Below are 20,803 nucleotides of genomic sequence, written 5' to 3'. Positions count from 1 at the left end.
AACAAGGATTCACTGAATTAATCTGATTATGATCAACCACTTTTGTTTTGTCTTTTGTTTGTTTTTGCATATAAATAGTTCCTTAGCTTAGCTTCTTTTTATCTTCATTTTGCTTAGTAGTTTAGTTAAGTTTCATTAGCCTAGTAGAGGATTTGTTAATTGAAATATTGTGTTAATTCAGATAAACAGCATTACATAGTGATGTTCTCTGGATGTTCATTTTATTTCTGTTATTAAATCCTTGAACTTGAAAAGAAGTTGTCACTCCTTTATTCTATGTGTAGGCAGGTTTTGCTCTTAAAAGATCGCTAGTGCTCGAATTCATCCCTTTCAACCATTGTCTTCATATCAGCTTAAGAGCTGATCATCACCAGACAATACTTAACAGGCAGAGAGTTATTTATGAAACATTAAATAACTTTAAACAATGTATAATTGCACAACAACGTTATCCAAGACTTTCTTTTGTTACCTTCAACTATGATAATTTCTGAGGGACAGTTTTTAGGTTTACCCAAACTCACTGAAATGGAGAAGTAGATGTATAAAAGTGGACCACATACATTTAATTATTACCAGCTCTGAATACAGCTACAGAAAGATGAGAATCTTACTTAAGCATGACAACTGAAGATCAACTCTGTTCAGTTATGTCAGAACAGTTTATCTGCCACAATCAATTCACGGTATAGGCTTGTCTACTATAATTTTCTTCATTGGTTGTATTCGACCCCAGAGAAAGTTCACAAGGCTAAACCAGATCTATCAGATAAATGCTTTCGATGTGCCGCAGAGGTGGACTCTTTCCTACACCAGGCTGTGTGAGGATGAGAGATTTCTGGACTGACTTTTGTGACAAGGATCCAGAACTTTGGTTGTTAGAGAACCTTCTGAAAATTGACACCCTCTTAACAGTTTCTGGAAATCGCCCTGGCCAGAAAGTGTATTGTTACCACATGGAAGTCTGATTCTCAACTATCAATAAGGTAAAGGTTACATTATAGGTTGTACTTAATATGTATGTGTTTGCGGGGCTTGCTGTTTGAGAATGCCAGTGCGCAGATTGTTCTCAAATACCACCTCTCACCAGGCAGGTATTCGTGAAACAATAACTGTCAGAGACTGAAAGCTGTTTGGCTGTTATTTAATCAGGTGGTGCCCTGACTTAATTATGAATAAAATAACTAATTTTGTTTATTGACTTTGGTGTTTATTAAAAGTTCACTGAAGTTGCCCCCCCCCCCCCCAGCTTCTTCAAATCTAACAAAATTGGTGTCAAACGTTAGTGCCATGTTTGTGCAGCAAAAATTGTCTTCTGTGCTGCTGTTGTTTAAGATATTCACAAGTTTCCAGTGGTCACCAAAGATCAAACAGCCCCCCCCCCACACACACACACACACACATTCTTCAAATCAAACAAAATTGGTGTCAAAAGTTTGTGCTACGTTTGTGCTGGTTTGTGCAGCAAAAATGTCTGTTTGTGCTCTTTTTATTTTAGAGTTATTAAAGGAGTCAGCAACTGGAATTCAGACTTTTTTATGTTAAAATGTGTGTATTGGTGTTGGGCCTCAGTTAAAACCTTACAGAAAAAGTCTGAAAGTGACTTGTTTTTTTTTGTGTGGGCTCTTTGTATAAACCCTAAAAACCCACAACAGCCATCTCGCTCTACCAAGCAAGATTTTGGTGCTCCTCCTTGATTTACGACACCCGCGGAAGGACACTAACCTAAGCACCACCACTCATCAACCAAATCGCCCCTGCAACTCTTTTTAAGTATAACCTATTGTCACCAGAGGTTGCAGATGTCTGCAAAACTCCTGGAACTTATGCTATGATCCTTTAATAATTATTCATAGCCAAACTTATTGTTGCACAACACCCCATGCCATCATTTCAATCCCTTTTTGACGAAGCTGAGGTTTCATATATGAACATATAGCCTGTATTGTTTCACCTGTCAAAAGTGAGATTTTCAGTTCTGAGGTTTGAATGCAGTGGATATCTTACATTCTGTCAAACAAAGGATCTGGTGTGAAATTTTCTGTTAAGGAGAAAGACCAAGACTTTTTTAAGTGTGGTATACTCATTGCGAAAATGCCAAAGCCCTTTGAGTAGAGCTGACTGGGCCTTTGAGAGCTTACTTTGCGGATGTCAAAAGCTGCAGCCTCAGCCTTCTCCTTGTTGCGACATGCCAGGATCACTCTAGCTCCCCTCCTTGCCAGTTCCAGGGCTGTGCTTTTGCCAATGCCAGTGTTGCTTCCTAGACAGTAAACAAATCTAGATATACATCAAACTCTCAAACACTAACAAAAAGGACCAGAATAAATTAGGTTAAATTAAACTTCAAAAGATGCCTCAACAAAGTATAGCATGCAATGTTTAGCATCTTTTTAATTATACATTTTTCACCAAACAATAACTGTTAAAAACAAAAACGTTTTAACATTTAAAATACTGCTTTTTAACAGTAGGTAGCACAGTGTTGAGAACCCCTGCATCAGCAACATGTCTCAAACACTTCATGACAAGCTGCCATGCTGGCTGTGTCAGAAATGTAAAGCCTGCATTAGGAGAAACACTTATGTGTGTTGTATTTGAAATTAATATTAACACCTGTTGCAGTTTTTTAAACACTGTTACTTTGCAACTACAAACTTATAATAAAGCCATATTCACAGGAGATACACATTACCTGGGGACCCCATGTAATAAATAAATGACCCTCCTATGCCTGCTTTGAATGTGGCGCACTTGTGCGGGATTGAAGCCTGAGATTTTGCTCAACTTTATGGACATCTCCTGGATATGATGTTAACTTGCTGCGTATTGTGAACCAGAGAACAAGTAAGTTGATGTTAATACTACTTTGCAGGCTATGGCCCCAGCTTGGTGCTGTGTACTGCCAGCGCCAGCCAGCTGTATAACAGGAAGCTACAAACAGAAGAAATTGTTTCATACTGCACAGTGCCAAGCATGGTGCACCATTTGCATCTGATATTGCTCCTTCTCTTCAGCATTTTCTTTTTGATGCCGCACGTTAGATTAGGGACCGATAGGTTGTTGATGGCCCGGGACTCAAAAAGGTTTTCTAAACACTCGAATCCAGCCTCCATTTTTCACCAAAAGCAAATGATAATTAGTCCAGGAAATCTAAACTGCCTAAGCACGTATCGGATCTCACCCATTTCTGTCCAAATCACAGAGATGCCCATTACCATTGGATTAGTATTATGATAGGACCTCGGAGTTCAGTGAAATATAGTATATAATTTGTGGAGGAATTTTTACTTTATAAATTACTAACATGGCTGATCTGTACAGGATTAACAATACAGACAATTTCTACAATTACTACAAATCTGTGGCACCTCTGTAACAAGAATCCCGTCAGAACAGGATTTAATAGTGCATTTACTTGGGATTTGGTACAAACAAAAATAAACTATCTGAACCATTTTGCCATCTGAAGTTCTGCCTGTGTGTTCAGGGTTGTTGTCTAGTTGGAAGGTGAACCTCCACCTGCGTCTCCACCTGGTTTTCTTCCGCCCTGCCCTATATTTACATCCATCCATCCTTCCATCAACTCTGCTCTGCTTTCCATCAGCACTAAAACTCAGAGTTGCACATGTGGAGTGGAGATGAGTCAGGACTACAGTGAAATAATCAACATCTTTCTCAATGCAGACAAGGCTAAAAAAAAAAAATGGACCAAATGGAGTCTACCTGACACAACCTGAGCTGGGCTAAAAAAAGCCTGCTGCTAAAGTATAAAGAGCCAGCATCACTTGATCAGACTGCTAACCTTTCAGAACATCCTCTCTTTCTATAATCTGCACACCTAAGGCAAAAATGAAAACTTTCTAACAGAGAATGGGAATGGAAACTATCCCGTCAATATTAGACCCTTGATCTACCTCGGGGTGTATTAACAAACTCTTAGCCACTGAACTGTAAAGGGTAATACACAAGTGAGGAATGAGCGTGACATTATACAAAGCAAAGAAAGCAGAAGCTGTCCAGTCTGAGTGAACATATGGAGGCATTGTGTAATCCTCCAGTGTCCGTCTAATGTGAGAAACATGTTGATCAGTAGATTCTGACACAGATACTAAAATGCTCAGGGTTGAGTTCAACATGTTTGCTGGTATTTAAAGCGCTAAATGTATTTGGATGGCAAGCACAAGGCAAGACAGAGCTCAGGCCTGGAGAACTCTCCAAGGGTAATCTCTCACCAGTGAAGGCTGCCACAGTTGTAGCCATGCCCCTTTTCATCCTGCAATGTACAGGGGTTGGACAATGAAACTGAAACACCTCTCATTTTAGTGTGGGAGGTTTCATGGCTAAATTGGACCAGCCTGGTGGCCAATCTTCATTAATTGCACACTGAACCAATAAGAGCAGAGTGTCAAGGTCCAATTAGCAGGGTAAGAGCACAGTTTTGCTCAAAATATTGCAATGCACACAACATTATGGATGACATACCAGAGTTCAAAAGAGGACAAATTGTTGGTGCACGTCTTGCTGGCACATCTGTGACCAAGACAGCAAGTTTTTGTGATATATCAAGAGTCACGGAATGCAGGGTAATGTCAGCATACCACCAAGAAGGATGAACCACATCCAACAGGATTAACTGTGGACGCAAGAGGAAGCTGTCTGAAAGGGATGTTCGGGTGCTAACCCGGATTGTATCCAAAAAACATAAAACCACGGCTCCCCAAATCACGGCAGAATTAAATGTGCACCTCAACTCTTCTGTTTCCACCAAAACTGTCCGTCGGGAGCTCTACAGGGTCAATATACACGGCCGGGCTGCTATAGCCAAACCTTTGGTCACTCGTGCCAATGCCAAACGTCGGTTTCAATGGTGCAAGGAGCGCAAATCTTGGGCTGTGGACAATTTGAAACATGTATTGTTCTCTGATGAGTCCACCTTTACTGTTTTCCCCACATCTGGGAGAGTTACGGTGTGGAGAAGCCCCAAAGAAGCGTACCACCCAGACTGTTGCATGCCCAGAGTGAAGCATGGGGGTTGATCAGTGATGGTTTGGGCTGCCATGTCATGGCATTCCCTTGGCCCCATACTTGTGCTAGATGGGCACGTCACTGCCAGGAACTACCGAACCATTCTGGAGGACCATGTACATCCAATGGTTCAAACATTGTATCTTGAAGGAGGTGCCGTGTATCAGGATGACAATGCACCAATACACACAGCAAGACTGGTGAAAGATTGGTTTGATGAACATGAAAGTGAAGTTGAACATCTCCCATGGCCTGCACAGTCACCAGATCTAAATATTATTGAGCCACTTTGGGGTGTTTCAGAGGAGCGAGTCAGGAAACATTTTCCTCCAACAGCATCACGTCGTGACCTGGCCACTATCCTGCAAAAAGAATGGCTTAAAATCCCTCTGACTACTGTCCAGGACTTGTATATGACATTGCCAAGACGAATTGACGCTGTATTGGCCGCAAAAGGATTGGCCTACACCATACTGATAAATTATTGTGGTCTAAAACCAGGTGTTTCAGTTTCATTGTCCAACCCTTGTAGTAGTATGCGTTGTTAGCCCACGGGGTCCATGATCTGGACAGATTGGTTGGTATGATGTGCACGGTTATATCCATCCATCCATTTTCTGACCCGCTTATTCCCTCATGGGGTCGCGGGGGTTGCTGGTGCCTATCTCCAGCGTTCATTGGGGGAGAGGTGGGGTACACTCTGGACAGGTCGCCAGTCTATCGCAAGGCAACACAGAGACAAACAACCATTCACGTACACACTCACACCTAAGGACAATTTAGAGAAGCCAGTTAAGCTAACAGTCATGTTTTTGGACTGTGGGAGGAAGCCAGAGTACCCGGAGAGCATGCACAGGGAGAACATTCAAACTCCATGCAGAAAGACCCAGGGTTGGATTTGAACCCAGAACCTTCTTGCTGCAAGGCAACAGTGCTATTCCTGTAATAATCTGGAAATGCTTCTTCGGTCAGAACATTGCACAAACGTACACTTTAAATTTATTTTATTTTTTTCATGACTATTTTTCTCCACAGCTTTAGGAGTCTGATTTGCCTAATATGTTAGTTTAGCTACAAATTAAACTTTGAATTTATGTGACATTTCAACACCCAGATCTGATGACTCTACGAGAGGGCCTGTTAGGATTTGGATAAATTTTGGATCATTTCAATCAAGATGCACGGTCAAGCGAGCCTACATTCGCTCTGTTGTAAAGGTCAGCGTTGCGCATACATGGTGCATTACGGTAACTAAACAGCAGGAGTGGATATGCAGGCAAAAAAGATAGAAAATAAGAGGGGGAAAATTAATCATAACCTCCAGAAAATTTATATTTATGAAAAAAATCTATTACTTCCAGATACATACTATAACCACAATAAATATGTCATAATTTCACTGCTTTTTGAAAAAAAAGAGTCAAAGTTATAATGGTCATCAAACATGTTTGTCTCATTTTCAGTAATTCATTTCTCCAAAATCCTAAAATGTGACAACAAACTCTCTTCATATTATGTTAAGCAGTTTAAAGTCTCAGACATCATTGACTGCATTGCTCCAGTTAAAGTGAAGGTTGTTTTCGGGAAGAAAAAATCTCCTTGGAGAAATTCTTCAGCAGTTAGAAGTGAAAAAAGGGAATGTGGAAAAGCTGAACGCAGGTGGAGAAAAACTAGTCTCCAGGTTCACTATGATAACTATAAAGAGAGTCTTTATAGATATAACTTACAACTGAAAAATGCAAGGAAATCTTTCTTCTCTGAGATCATCAACAAAAACATTAATAATACTCGTGCTTTATTTGCCACAGTCAACAGGTTAACAAACCCTCCTGTGTCCGTGGCATCTGAGCTCCACTCCACCAGGGCCTGTAATGAATTTGCTAACTTCTTTCCTTATATGCTATCAAAACTTAAAGAGTCTGTCCCCTTTTTAATATCCTCCGTATTGCAGAAATGCCCTGTAGATGGCAGCAATGTTGTTTCTTCCAATTCACAAATAGATGTCTTTGTAAACGGTATGACTTCGTCATTGCGTTCTGCATTAGACAATGTAGCTCCCTTGAAAAAGAAAGTGATTATTTACAGGAAGCTGGCTCCTTGGTTTAATTCAGAGCTGCGTTCCTTGAAGCACAATGTTAGGAAATTGGAGAGAAAATGGCGCTCTACACACCAAGAGGAATCCTACCTAATCTGGAGGGACAGTCTATTATTGTATAACAAGACCCTTCGCAGAGTTAGAGCAGCATATTTTTCATCATTAATTGAGGAGAATAAGAATAATCCTAGATTTCTCTTCAGTACAGTTGCCAAACTTACCCAGAGCCACAGCTCTGTTGATCCATCCATTCCCTTAGCTCTTAGCAGTAATGATTTTATGGGATTCTTCATAAATAAAATTGATTCCATTAAAAATAAAATAATTGGCATCCTCCCAAACATGATTACCTCGTCCTCAGTAAGTGAGGCAGCATTGGAGGAATCCTTAGAACCTGCGCAGTGTCTGAACTGTTTAAAAGCAGTAGAGCTTTCTGAGCTATCTAAAATTTTAGCTTCATCTAAACCTTCTACCTGTATGTTAGACCCAATCCCAACCAAGTTGTTTAAGGAGGTATTCCCTCCGATCAGTGGTCCTATTTTAGACATGATTATCTATCCTTGGTAAATGGATATGTACCACAGGCTTTTAAAGTAGCTGTTATTAAACCTTTACTTAAAAAACCATCTCTTGATCAAGATGAGTTAGTAAATTACAGACCTATATCTAATCTTCTTTTCTTATCTAAAATTCTTGAGAAAGTAGTTGCTAATCAACTATGTGAACATTTACAAAGTAATGACCTACTTGAGGAGTTTCAGTCAGGATTTAGAGCTCATCATAGCACTGAAACAGCTCTGGTGAAGGTCACCAATGATATTCTCATGGCCTCAGATAATGGACTTGTGTCTATACTTGTCCTGTTAGATCTCAGTGCTGCATTTGATACAGTTGATCACAATATTCTCCTACAAAGACTAGAGCATACTGTAGGGATTAAGGGAAAAGCATTAGGCTGGTTTAAATCTTATCTGTCGGACAGATTCCAGTTTGCTCATGTTAATAATAAATCTTCTTCAAACTGTGGAGTACCACAGGGTTCAGTCCTTGGACCAATTCTATTTACTATATATATGCTTCCGATTGGCAAAATTATCAGACAGCATGGGATTAATTTCCACTGTTATCCTGATGACACTCAGCTATATTTATCGATAAATCCTGATGAATCCAATCAGTTACTTCGACTGCAGTCATGTCTTGATGACATCAGAAGCTGGATGACTTTAAATTTCCTGCATTTAAATTCTGACAAGACAGAAGTTGTAATCTTTGGGCCAGAGTCTTCAAAAAATAAAGTTCTTAATCAATCACTTAATAAAGTTAAAAATCTTGGTGTTGTTTTCGACCAAGACATGTCATTTAAATCCCATATTAAACAGGTTTCCAGAGTTTCCTTTTTTCACCTCAGGAATATCGGCAAAATTAGAAACATTCTGTCCAGGGGTGATGCTGAAAAACTAGTCCATGCATTTGTTACTTCAAGGCTCAACTATTGTAATTATTTACCATCAGGAAGTCCACAAAATGCAGTTCGAAGTCTTCAGCTGATCCAAAATGCTGCGGCAAGAGTTCTGATTAAAATCAACAAGAGGGATCATATTTCTCCAATTTTAGCTTCCCTTCATTGGCTTCCTGTTAAATCAAGAAAAGAATTTAAAATTCTCCTTTTAACGTATAAAGCCCTTAATAATCAAGCTCCATCATATATCAGAGCTCTGATTACCCCGTATGTTCCTAACAGAGCACTTCGCTCTCAGACTGCAGGTCTGCTGGTGGTTCCTAGAGTCTCTAAAAGTAGAATGGGAGGCAGATCCTTTAGCTATCAGGCTCCTCTCCTGTGGAACCAACTCCCAGTTTTGGTCAGTGAGGCAGACACCCTATCTATTTTTAAGACTAATCTTAAAACTTTCCTTTTTGACAAAGCTTATAGTTAAAGTGGCTCATGTTACCCTGAGCTATCTCTATAGTTGTGCTGTGATAGGCCTAGGCTGCTGGAGGACATCAGGGTCTAATTTTCTCACTCTACTGATTTCTACTGTTCTTCAGTCTACTGTTCTCCAGTTTTGCATTGTATTACATTGAAATGACTGTCGTCATTTCAGCTTTTAACTTTTTGCTCTCTCTCTTTTTCTTCATAGTAGGTACACCTGGTCTGGCGTTCTGTTAACTGTGACATCATCCAAAGAAGACGGCTCACCCGCTACTACCATCTAATGTAGAACGGATTACTAGATCAATGTGTGCTTCTGTGCTTTTTTGTCTCTCTTGTTGTGTCTCTGCTCTGTCTTCTGTAACCCCAGTCGGTCGAGGCAGATGACCGTTCATACTGAGCCCGGTTCTGCCGGAGGTTTTCCTTCCCGTTAATGGGGAGTTTTTCTTCCCACTGTCGCTTCATGCTTGCTCAGTATGAGGGATTGCAGCAAAGCCATGTACAATGCAGACGACTCTCCCTGTGGCTCTACGGTTCCCCAGGAGTGAATGCTGCTTGTCGGGACTTTGATGCAATCAACTGGTTTCCTTATATAGGAAATAAATAAGGAAATATTTGACCAATCTGTATAATCTGACCAAATCTGTATAATATGATTGAACTTGATTTTGTAAAGTGCCTTGAGATTACATGTTTCATGATTTGGCGCTATATAAATAAAATTGAATTGAATTGAATTGAATTATATTGGCCATTCTGGATGTTTGTCTCATTGTCAGTAATTTATTTCTCCAAACACCTAAAAGGTGACAACAAAGTCGCTTCCTATTATGTTAAAGGATCACTTATACTCACTGAAAATTAGACAAATTAATATGTTGGATGGGCATTATTAGGAACTTTAACCTGATATTTCTCCAAAAATATGCAGTAAAATTATGAAATATTTATTCTACTTCTAGTAGAAGTGACCCTTTAACAATATGAAGAGAGTTTGTTGTCACCTCTTATGATTTTGGAAAAATAAATATCTAAAAATGATACAAACACATCCAAAATGGGCATTATAAGGAACTTAAACTTGGTATGTCTCCTTTTAAGATTTTGGAGAAATAAATTCTTAAAATCAGATAAAAGTTTATCTCGTAAAGGGGCTGCACCTGCCCCTTTGCCGCTTGGTGCCCAAAGTACCCTTTTGTCAGGGATTTTTTTTATGTGTGCGTGTTTGTTGGTGTGTGTGCATGTCCAAAATAATAATAATTTAGATCTACCGTGGCTGGTTACATGATCCACATAAGGTCCCCTCACTCTGTCCTACTTTTCCTCTCGCAGCTCCCAGCTCCGCTGCCTCGCGCTGCCCGGTCTGTCCTGCCCCTTTAAATCTGCAGCACACTGTTTAACTCCACTGTCATTGGTTATACTGCTTTAAATCCCGCCTTCCCTCTTTCTGATTGGCTGTTTTCTAGTGCGTCCTGTGCATGCTTACTTGCTTGGAGCGGAGATTTCAGTTTTGATTCATCCGGGGATACAGGGATACTGCGGTTACCACAATCAATACTTAACTAGTCCCAGTTAAGAAACTAAACATTACCTGCAGTAAAATAGGTGAAAGCTGCTCAGTGCAGTTCTGTAAAGAAGCAGGCGAGAGAGTTTTGATTTATGGAACTTGAGAAATGTAAGTAACCAACATTAGCATCTCAAAATAGCATCTAATTCTGAAGTATAACACATTTATCAACAGAAACCTAATCTCTTTTATAAAACTAAATATTCTGTGCCAGGCAGGAGTTCTGAAGCCGGCTGGAAAGATGGAAAAGCAAAGACTGTAGATTCTTTGCCACAGCTGCCTGAAAAAGAAAAGGCGAGGGTTTCCCTTTTACCAATATTTCGTTGCCATTATTGCTTAGTTTTTTTGTTGACCCTCTGATGCAGTTCAGGTATAAATAGCAGGTGATATTTATTTTACATGATATACAACACAACACTATATGCTGCCTAAACAACTGCTATATTTTGTTTAGACTTTTGCTTATTTATAATAGCATAATTAGGATTACACAAAATGATAGTGCTATTTATTTGACTATTTCTACTTCTAGAATTAGAATTACGACAAATACAACCGAGGAACACTATTTACATTGCTTTTTATTGTAAAAAGCTTTCCACACTGTCCATTAGTACATTAATACAAACCAGAGGCAGAGCTAGACATTCTTATCATCAGGGACTTAGCCCAAAATATATTACTTCATTACGAGGGTTTTTGGTACACCAAAAAAGTAAAAATGATTTAATGTGTTGATATGGTCGTAAAATTAATTTAATATAGAAATGTGTTTGGAATGTTAAGATAAATTACATGAAATGGACTACACAGCCCAGTTGTACATTTGTTGAAGTTTGAATTTATTATTTGAAATGCTGTCAGTGTCAGTGACACTTCTACTTCCAGTGCAGAGTGAATACAAGAAATTTATTTGCAGTCTTTTGAATGTATAATTTTGCTGTTTTATGATGCAGACAGAGTATCTTAGATTAAAAAAATAAGGGTGGGGTTTATCTCTCCACATTTCCATATCTTCAAAAGAAAATAGAGGATATATCTAGACAACAGACATATTTTGAAAATATTTGGTTTAGTTGACATGTTTTTACCATCTGTCTCTGTGGCTGGTAAGTTCAAATGCAAACTTTTTCAAAGTGGGAAAAAAGTCCCAATTCAACATTCATCAGATCGGGCGCTGCTTTATAATTTATAATAATAATAGAACTTTATTGATCTCACAATGGAGAAATTCACCTCTGCATCTTTACCCATCTCCTCGGGGAGCAGTGGGCTGCCACTGTGCTGGGCCTGGATTAAGTGTCTTGCTCAGGGACCCAGAGTGGTAGTCTGTGGGAGTTGAACTCAGAACCTCCGGGACCCAAGCTCAATGCTATAATCACTAGGCTACCAGATTAACAAAAAGCTTTGTGTCGAGCTTATAAAATTTGTATAAATGTAGCAAGAAATACTGCTTTTCTCTTTAGACAGAAGAAACGCGTCATGACGCTCAAGTCAAGCATAAAGAAATAGAAGCATGCATACTGCGTAGGACCAATGAAGGATAGGGTTAAAGTTAAAATCAAAGTTCAAATCAAACCTACGCCCTTGATTCCGTGTTACATTCTTTATAGTATGGGTTGTTACATTTCAGCCGGTTGTAAGGTATGTTTCTGTATCATGTTTTAAATCCGTGCCCCATGTGCCCTCTTTTAACTTTGAGCACCTGCCCCTCCAACGGTCTCTGCACAGCCTTGCTTCTACTTCACAGTAACGAGCCGGGTCTTCGTTACACCGAGGATCATGGTTCTCTTTTTCTTTTTCTCTTATTTTCCACAGCCACCACCACTGCTTTGTTACCGTAATGCACCATATATGCGCGAACATAATCTTTACAACAGCGCGAACGTCGGCTGGTTTGACCGCAGTGATGGACTGCCAAGCTCAACATGGGTGTTTCTTGTTTTGTTCCATTTTAAGAAGTAGTATGGAAACCTCCCAGACTCTGTTTACCTGTTATAATAACAGTCTTCCCCTTTGAGTTAACGGAACTCAAACATCTGGCTCCTCTGAACAGCCCGTAGAAAAGCAGGAGGTAGAGCCAAACAGCTGCCAGATAGAAACACAGCATCGTACCGGCCAGGCAGTGCAGTCCTCTGTGGAGTAGGGGTCCAGTCCACTGAGTCTAGTCCCTTCTTCTTTTCTACACATTCCAACCCGGTGATATGAATGTTGGGTAAATCACTGCCATCTAGTGGCCAACTCAAATAAAACTAATTACGTTCTTCCCTCATTTTCTCCCCTCACTTCTTACAAAAAAAAAAAAAAAAAATCCATGAAAGACATTATTTTTGGAACTCTGAGAAAAGAAAAGATATTTGAAAGATTACAAAATGTAATAATTATCATGGGTAAGTTTTTCATTCACAAACATCGTTTTCATAAAGTCAAACCATCTTTCCCCACTTTTTATGAGGAACTCTGCCACCTCTTCTTATCTCTGAAATTTATAGACAAAGAACAAGATGCAGAACTGTATAATATGGTAAACAATTTCAAACTGATGGAAAACCCCTAATGTTTTTTTTAATATTTTTTTTTATTCTTTCGTCCTCTCTGTAAGTATGGAAGCAATCTGGATCGGCTTCTTTAGGTTTTTCAGATTTGTGTACATCTGATGCCGACACTATGTTTGTTGTATATGATGTTGATAATAAATAAATAAATTAAAAAATTAAAAAAACATGCATGTCATCAAACCTGTTCTGAGATCGGCCCATGGCAGATTCAATTCAATTCAATTCAATTCAATTTTATTTATATAGCGCCAAATCATGAAACATGTCATCTCAAGGCACTTTACAAAGTCAAGTTCAATCATATTATACAGATTGGGTCAGATTATACAGATTGGTCAAAAATGTCCTATATAAGGAAACCAGTTGATTGCATCAAAGTCCCGACAAGCAGCATTCACTCCTGGGGAAGCGTAGAGCCACAGGAAGAGTCATCTGCATTGTACATGGCTTTGCTGCAATCCCTCATACTGAGCAAGCATGAAGCGACAGTGGGAAGAAAAACCACCCATTAACGGGAAGGAAAAACCTCCGGCAGAACCGGGCTCAGTATGAACGGTCATCTGCCTCGACCGACTGGGGTTACAGAAGACAGAGCAGAGACACAACAAGAGAAACAAAAAAGCACAGAAGCACACATTGATCTAGTAATCTGTTCTACATTAGATGGTAGTAGCGGGTGAGCCGTCTTCTCTGGATGATGTCACAGTTAACAGAACGCCAGACCAGGTGTACCTACTATGAAGAGAAAAGAGAGAGAACAGAAAGTTAAAGCAGAAATGACAACACATAATGCATAATTGAAGAACAGTAGAACTCAATAGAGTGAGAAATTTAGATCCTGATATACTCCAGTAGCCTAAGCCTATAGCAGTAAAACTATAAAGGTAGCTGAGAGTAACATGAGCCACTCTAGTTATAATTTTTGTCAAAAAGATATCTTTGGAAATGGAAGCTCTGCGTCTCCAGAAAGAGGAGATCAGAGCTTGACACAGTGGTGTTAAGCTACAATAAGCAGAGGATGAAAAGAAAGAAAAAAAACACACCATGAGCTTATACTAGACCATCACTGTTGTTCTGTTCTGAAGCTGCACACAGGGCCTTCTCTCGCTTCAGGCACACAATGACAAGATGAGTCAGAAACAGTTGTAGCTTCAAAGTTGCGCATTCATAGCAGAAATTACTCAAAAAAGGGAAAATTATGAAAAAAGGAAGAAATGTGCACAGAAGAAACTGTTCCAGGGCACTTGCTCAGTAACAAAACCTGAACCATGTAAGTTGCCAGACAGTAAAAATCTAGATGATTAACTATAAAACTGTGATTTACACAGGAATATTTATTTATAAAACTGCATAAATAAAACAGGCAGACACGTGATTTCCAGCAGCACTTCACTTGGCTTTAAGAGCAGCTTCTGCCTGTCAGGTTGAACATGTAGTCCATCTGATGCTCGTTCTCAGATTATGGTGCAGTGTGACACGGCACAAATGTCATTACGATCTGTAGCATTTTGTACACTGTAATAAAGTGCTTTAATGGGAAGGTTTGCCTGTGAACCATCACTGTGTGTTGATGATGTGCTGTTAAACCCTTTGATGCAACCAATGGGTCCCAGAAAACAACAGTGTGACTCCTTTCAATGACATCAGATGTTCTATACTTTTCTAAAGCGTCCTCTTCGTCAAGTGAGCTTGTCTTGCTGTTTTGGTTATCAGACAGTCTAACAACTCCCCCTTACATTTTTGGCTCAACTTGTGATACCGCCTCTTGTGCCTTCTGTTGCTGGTAAGGATGTGCAAGTTTCTTGTAAATGTAAACATTGACCTAAATCAACCAAAATCCAACCACTGGTTGGATTTTGGACCTCAAGACGTAAGAAAAACAGAATATCATTACAAGGACAAACATCTATATATTTCATTAAATTTTTACATGAGAGACCACACAAAGTAGTGCATAATTGTAAAGTAAGAGTAATTAGTGTAGAATGTGTGGGATGCAGCAGAATCTGTTCTGGAACTAGAGGCTCTCCCTCTGGCAGGACAACAGCCCTGAACCTACAGCCAGAGTCACAGTGGAACGGTTTAGGTGAAATCATACTCATTTATTTGTCATAGTCCAGGCTGAGATGCAGGCCGGGTTTTCTCTTTCTCCTTCTCAGCAGGGTTGGACGGCAGGTGCTCTACATCTGAGCTGATTACCACCCTTCTTAAGGAGCTGGAACCAGGAGGAGGGCCGCTGAGTTGTATTTGTATGGATTCCAGCGCATATAGGGGTAGAAGGAAATGAGAGGGCAGATAATATGGCAAAAAGGGCAATTCATAATAATATTAGTTTTAAAGTTAAAACAAGTAAATATGAGGGAAAGAGTATGGTTAAAGAAAAACTGATGGAAAAATGGCAAAAAAGGTGGGATGAAGAAAAAACAGGAAGATGGTTTTATAAAATACAGAAGATAGTAGGAGAGAAAAGAAATTAAAGAAGAAATAGAAAGGAGGGAAGGGTGATAACAAGATTAAGATTAGGGCATACAGGTCTTAATTATACACTTTTTAAAATACAAAAGCATAATAATGGAAAATGTGATTATTGTGACAGATATGAAACGATAGAACATGTTATGTTAGAATGCCATAAGTATGAAAGAGAAAGAAGGTGTATGAAAGGAGAGTTTTAATGTATTAAGGAAAAGATTAATTTGATAGATATTTTGAGGAAGAATTCGGGGAGTAAACATATACAAATAATTATTAAATATTTAAAGAAAACTAAATTCAAAGAATATGATTAAAATAGGGGTGTGTGTGAATGGGTGCATGATCTAGGGGGGTGGATTATAAAGATATATATAAAAATGGATGAGAGTATGTAGGTATATATAAATAGGAAATTCATTTAGTTAGATTATATATTAAAGGTAGGAGTAGGAAGATACAAATACTTATATAAGTTGATAGTCCATTTCGAACCACACTCCATACCAGTAGGTGGCGGTAATGCTGCTTAAAGTTTGTTGCCAACCCCCAATAAAATCAAGAAGAAGAAGAAGAAGAAGGAGGAGGGCGTCTGGCCGGAGAAATGAGGATAACAGAAGGAAACAGAAGAAAACAGAAGAGAGGAAACAGTTATTTCAAGACTTAGATTCGGACACACAGGATTAATTGAAACATTATTCAAAATAGGGAAACATATATCTGGCAAATGTGAATATTGTGGACAAGATGAAACAGTAGAACATGTAGTGATGTATTGTAAGAAATATGAAGAAGAAAGAAGGAGTTTGGTTAGAGATCTTTATAAGGAGAAAGTTAAATTTGATATAATATATATTCTGCAGAAAAAGTAAAAAAATAAATGTTGTCAATATTTATTTAAATATTTAATAACAGGATTAATTAGGAGGATTTAGTATTTATAAATTAATATTATAGGTATAGACATATAGATATATAAATATAAGCATCTTTGGAAATATGGCCATGTTGACCCACACTCCTCACCAGTTGGTGGCGGTAATGCACACCGGAAAGCTGTTTGCCAACCGCCAATAAACTCAAGAAGAAGAAGAAGAAGAAGAAGAAGAAGAAGAAGAAGAAGAAGAAGAAGAAGAAGGAGGAGGAGGAGGAGGAGGAGGGCGTCTGTTTGTTTACGCTCATGCGTTGGTACAGACCAAACCTCTTTCCAAGCCTTCATCTCCACCTTTTATTTTCTTCAATAAAACCTTTAACTGATTCCTGCCTCCGTGATTGTGCTCATTCAGAGTCAATTTGCTAAACATGACAGTATTAAAATGGACTTGTCAACGTCTGGACTTAAAGGGCTGTTTACAAATGTTTTCCATCCAATCTGACATAGCTTGCGATATTTGACAGACATTCCACTCTGGCCATGTGCAAAGTTTTGAGAACTTCATTTACACAAGGGTTTTACACATTGATTCAGGGAGCCTGATTATAGATGAACGACACACTTGTTAAATTTTTATTCAAAAAAGGTTAATTAATATATTCCTGTAACTGGAATTAAATGCTGCTTTGTGCTCTGATCAATTATAACGAAATGTGTGGGTGTAACATACATAGGCAAATAAACACCCACACGGAAAGAACCTATATGAGGATATATGCGCATATATGAAACCTATATGCGTCATATATGCACATATATGCTGTGTAATACAGCATATATGTGCATATATGACGCATATATATGCACATATATGCTGCATATAAGCTAGATTGAGTTGCATATATGTGCATATAATATAGGAAAACTGCCAATTTTATATGTGTACATATATGTGGTATTACATATATGCACATATATGTACATATAATATAGGAAAACGGCCAATTTTATATATGTCACATATATTTAAAACCTATATCAAAACCTATATTAAAACATATATGTTTATATAGGTTCTTTCCATGTGGGCATTTCAAAGGGGTGAATACTTTTACAAGGCACTACATGATGACCACAATTTATTGTAACTGCTATAAAGAGTTCGTATTGTTTTAATTATGGCACATAATAGTCATAGCCCATGGAGAAACTAATGGTTTATGTACAAAAATCTGTTATGTGCTTTGCATACAGTTATATCTTAAGAAATTAATATTTTTCAAAAAGTTTTGTCACTCATTTCACTAGTGAAAGTCATATTCATGTACACACAGAGGGAAATATTTCAAGGCTTTACTTTCTTGTAATTTGGATGATTCTGGCTTACAGATGATGAAAACCCTTTGAATATCAAATAAGATGAAAAGAAAAAGATGTTCTAAACAGGCTTCTGAAGGGTCTGTTCATATCTATGCACTGTGAGAGCATTGTCTGGGCCCTTACTGTATCAATGCGGTGTGGCATGGAGGTAATCAGTCTGTGGTTCTGCTGAGGAGTCATGGAAGCCCAGGTTGCTTTGATAGCTGCCTTCAGGTCATCTGCATTGTTGGGTCTGGTGTGTCTCATCTTCCTCTTGACGATGCTCCATAGATTCTCCATGGGGTTCAGGTCAGACTAGCTTGCTGGCCAGTTAAGCACAGTGACACCATGGTCACTGGACCAGCTTTTGGGACCTTTGGCAGGGTGGCGTGGTACAAGGTCCTGCTGAAAAATGAAAGCAACATCTCCATAAAACGCATCAGCCGAAGGAAACATGAGGGGCTCTAGATGGCGGCGTAGACTCTGGACCAGAACCAGCAGATGACATGGCACCCCAAACCATCACTGACTGTGGAAACTTTACACTGGACTTCAAGCAACGTGGATTCTGGGCCTTTCCACTCTTTCTCCAGACTTTGGGATCTTGATGTTTAAATTAAATGCTGAGTTTAGTTTGATCTGAAAAGAGGACTTTGGACCACTGAGCTGGCTAAGGAGCAAAAGAACTGGACAGCAGTTCTTTTGCTCCTCAGCCCATGTAAAACGCTTCTGGCATTGCCTCTGGTTCAGGAGAGGCTTGACATGAGGAATGTGACACGTTTAGCCCATATGTACTGTAGGATTCATCAGTGTAGCCTCAGTCCACTCCTTGTTTTTTTCTGTGTACTAATTCTACATAACAGAGTTTCACATTCTGAAATGAGAGACAATGAATATCAACATTTTTCACAGTATTCTCATTTTTAAAGCTGTTGCTACAGTGTCACATAGAAATCACTTTGTAAATACTCTCTTTACCTAATTTACAAGTTGTGAAATTGGTGTTAGCCTTATTTTATTGTCAGTGCACAAATGTGGTGAACCCAATCGATTCCTGAAAGTCTGGTTTGTCTGGTTACAATCCCACTGTTTTGGTACTTAGAAATGTTTCACTTCTCAGTTCTTGACTGGTATCTAGATCTAAGACAGCTTGTGGGTAAAACCTCACCAGAAATCTACAATAATCAGAATGTAGTTCTTTAACCAGGGTCTAGTGGTATTAGTGTGGAAATAATGCGTATATAGGATATACAAACGGTGACAGTCTACTGACACATACTGACATGACTGAACATATACGTTTTGGGGCGGGGCTATTGTGTGGGCAATAGCTTATTTTATATTTGTTTTAAAATCTCTTTCCAAAACAATGGATGTTTGCGAAAAGGCCCATCCTATAGATTCTCCTGCCTCCAAGCATAACTTGGATTGCTTCTAACACTGAATATTCCACAACAGTGTGGTGTTTGTCTTTTTTAAGTGGCGTTTCTGGCCCTGAGCACAGCAAACAACCTCTTTATTTGGGCTTACAAACACATTCCTACTGGCAGTAGCAGCTTAGTCATGACCAAACCTTCAGGTTTGACTGGTCTGTTAGCTGGAAAGAGGAGCAGCGTAGAGGTGTGGGATCTGACTGCAGTCTTGTCCTTCAGTGGGGAAAATTATTTATCTAGTCTTCTTAGTCCTTCAGAGCTCCATTAGTTTTGTTCATATGAGCCACTGCTTGTAACCTATCACTCCTTGAAAATGAATTGGTCAATGATTATACCCACCACTGGTTTATTCATACACCAGAATCACTTCCAAGTCAGACCAATTGTTCTGGGTCCCTAAATTGCCGCTTAACAGTTTTTTGTGAAAGTAATGTTAACAGGTTCTAATAAATATATCTATGCTGTTGACTGTTAGTCCAAAACCAGTCATACACCTTCATACACCTCCCATGTGAGACAGATTTAGATTTCAAATGATTCTTGTTTTGTCAAGAAGTTGTATTAAGAAGTTGGAATTTTCTTTGTGTGTGTGTGTGGGGGGGGGGGGGGGGCGCTGGATTCATTTAGATTTTAACATTTTTTTTTTATTGGCATCACTGCAATCAAAGCCTTTCTCTATTTGCTGAGCAGATTCCAATATGTTAATGATGAGCTCCAGGTCTGTGGTTGAAAGGTCTCAGTGACCCTAATCATTAGGTCCTTTTCACAGATTCAAGTCTGGACTTTGACTGGGCCTCTCCGGAATCTTACATTACTTTCAGTCAGAGGAAATATTTGGGTCAAAGTTAAAAATGTTACTTTAAAATTAAACTTGCCAGTGGTATCAATATTTGTCATGTATATTTATATTAAATATACAGATCCGAAAGAGAAATTTGAAATAAAGGTAAGGGACATCCTTTAAAGACACTGTATTTATCACAAAAATAACATATATTTCTCTTTTGTCTTGGAAGTGTTCATACAAATCCAAAACCTAAATTTTTCCAAACAATCTTGCCTGATGCCTTCTTTTAAAGAATTTGCAGTATCAGATGGAGCTAATGATTCAAAGATTCCGATAACCCAGAAAAGTATCTGAAACGGCCTGGCTTAGTTGTGGTTAACTGATCTTTGTGGAGCCAGTTCTCTTTCTGCAAGGACCTTTTTATTATTTAATCATCCTAATTAACTTTAGCCAAACAAAATGTTACCCCTTGTTGGTCAACCTGATGCTAAAGCAGTTAAACAAAGCCTCAGGAGAAAGGCTACTTCATCTGGCAAAGTAAAAAGAAGTTCATGCCCTCCTTAAACCAGCCTCTTGTACGGCGTTAGCCTCCCATATGAGAAAGTTAAGCAAGTTTGAAACAGTAAGTTTTAAGAAGCTTCCAGGGCTAAACCACTTGACATCAACATCCCTGCTATACTATACTACAATACAGTGACAT

General features: G+C 38.9%; 1 protein-coding gene across 1 annotated transcript in view; it reads right to left on the bottom strand.

The window, feature by feature from the left end:
• Positions 1-12,803, bottom strand: part of LOC105918958 (dehydrogenase/reductase SDR family member 13) — a 47,885-nt gene extending 35,082 nt beyond the window's left edge. Inside the window, exons 1-2 of the mRNA XM_036133288.1 lie at positions 12,613-12,803; positions 2,142-2,260 (exon numbers count right to left, since the gene is read on the bottom strand). Coding sequence (XP_035989181.1) covers positions 2,142-2,260; positions 12,613-12,730 — 237 coding nt within the window. The 5' untranslated portion in view covers positions 12,731-12,803. The remainder of the gene's footprint in view (positions 1-2,141; positions 2,261-12,612) is intronic.
• Between the last annotated feature and the right edge of the window lie 8,000 nt (positions 12,804-20,803).

Source organism: Fundulus heteroclitus, unplaced genomic scaffold, assembly GCF_011125445.2.
Source record: "Fundulus heteroclitus isolate FHET01 unplaced genomic scaffold, MU-UCD_Fhet_4.1 scaffold_60, whole genome shotgun sequence".
Taxonomy (NCBI): domain Eukaryota; kingdom Metazoa; phylum Chordata; class Actinopteri; order Cyprinodontiformes; family Fundulidae; genus Fundulus; species Fundulus heteroclitus.
This window is presented reverse-complemented; position numbering and strand designations above follow the sequence as displayed.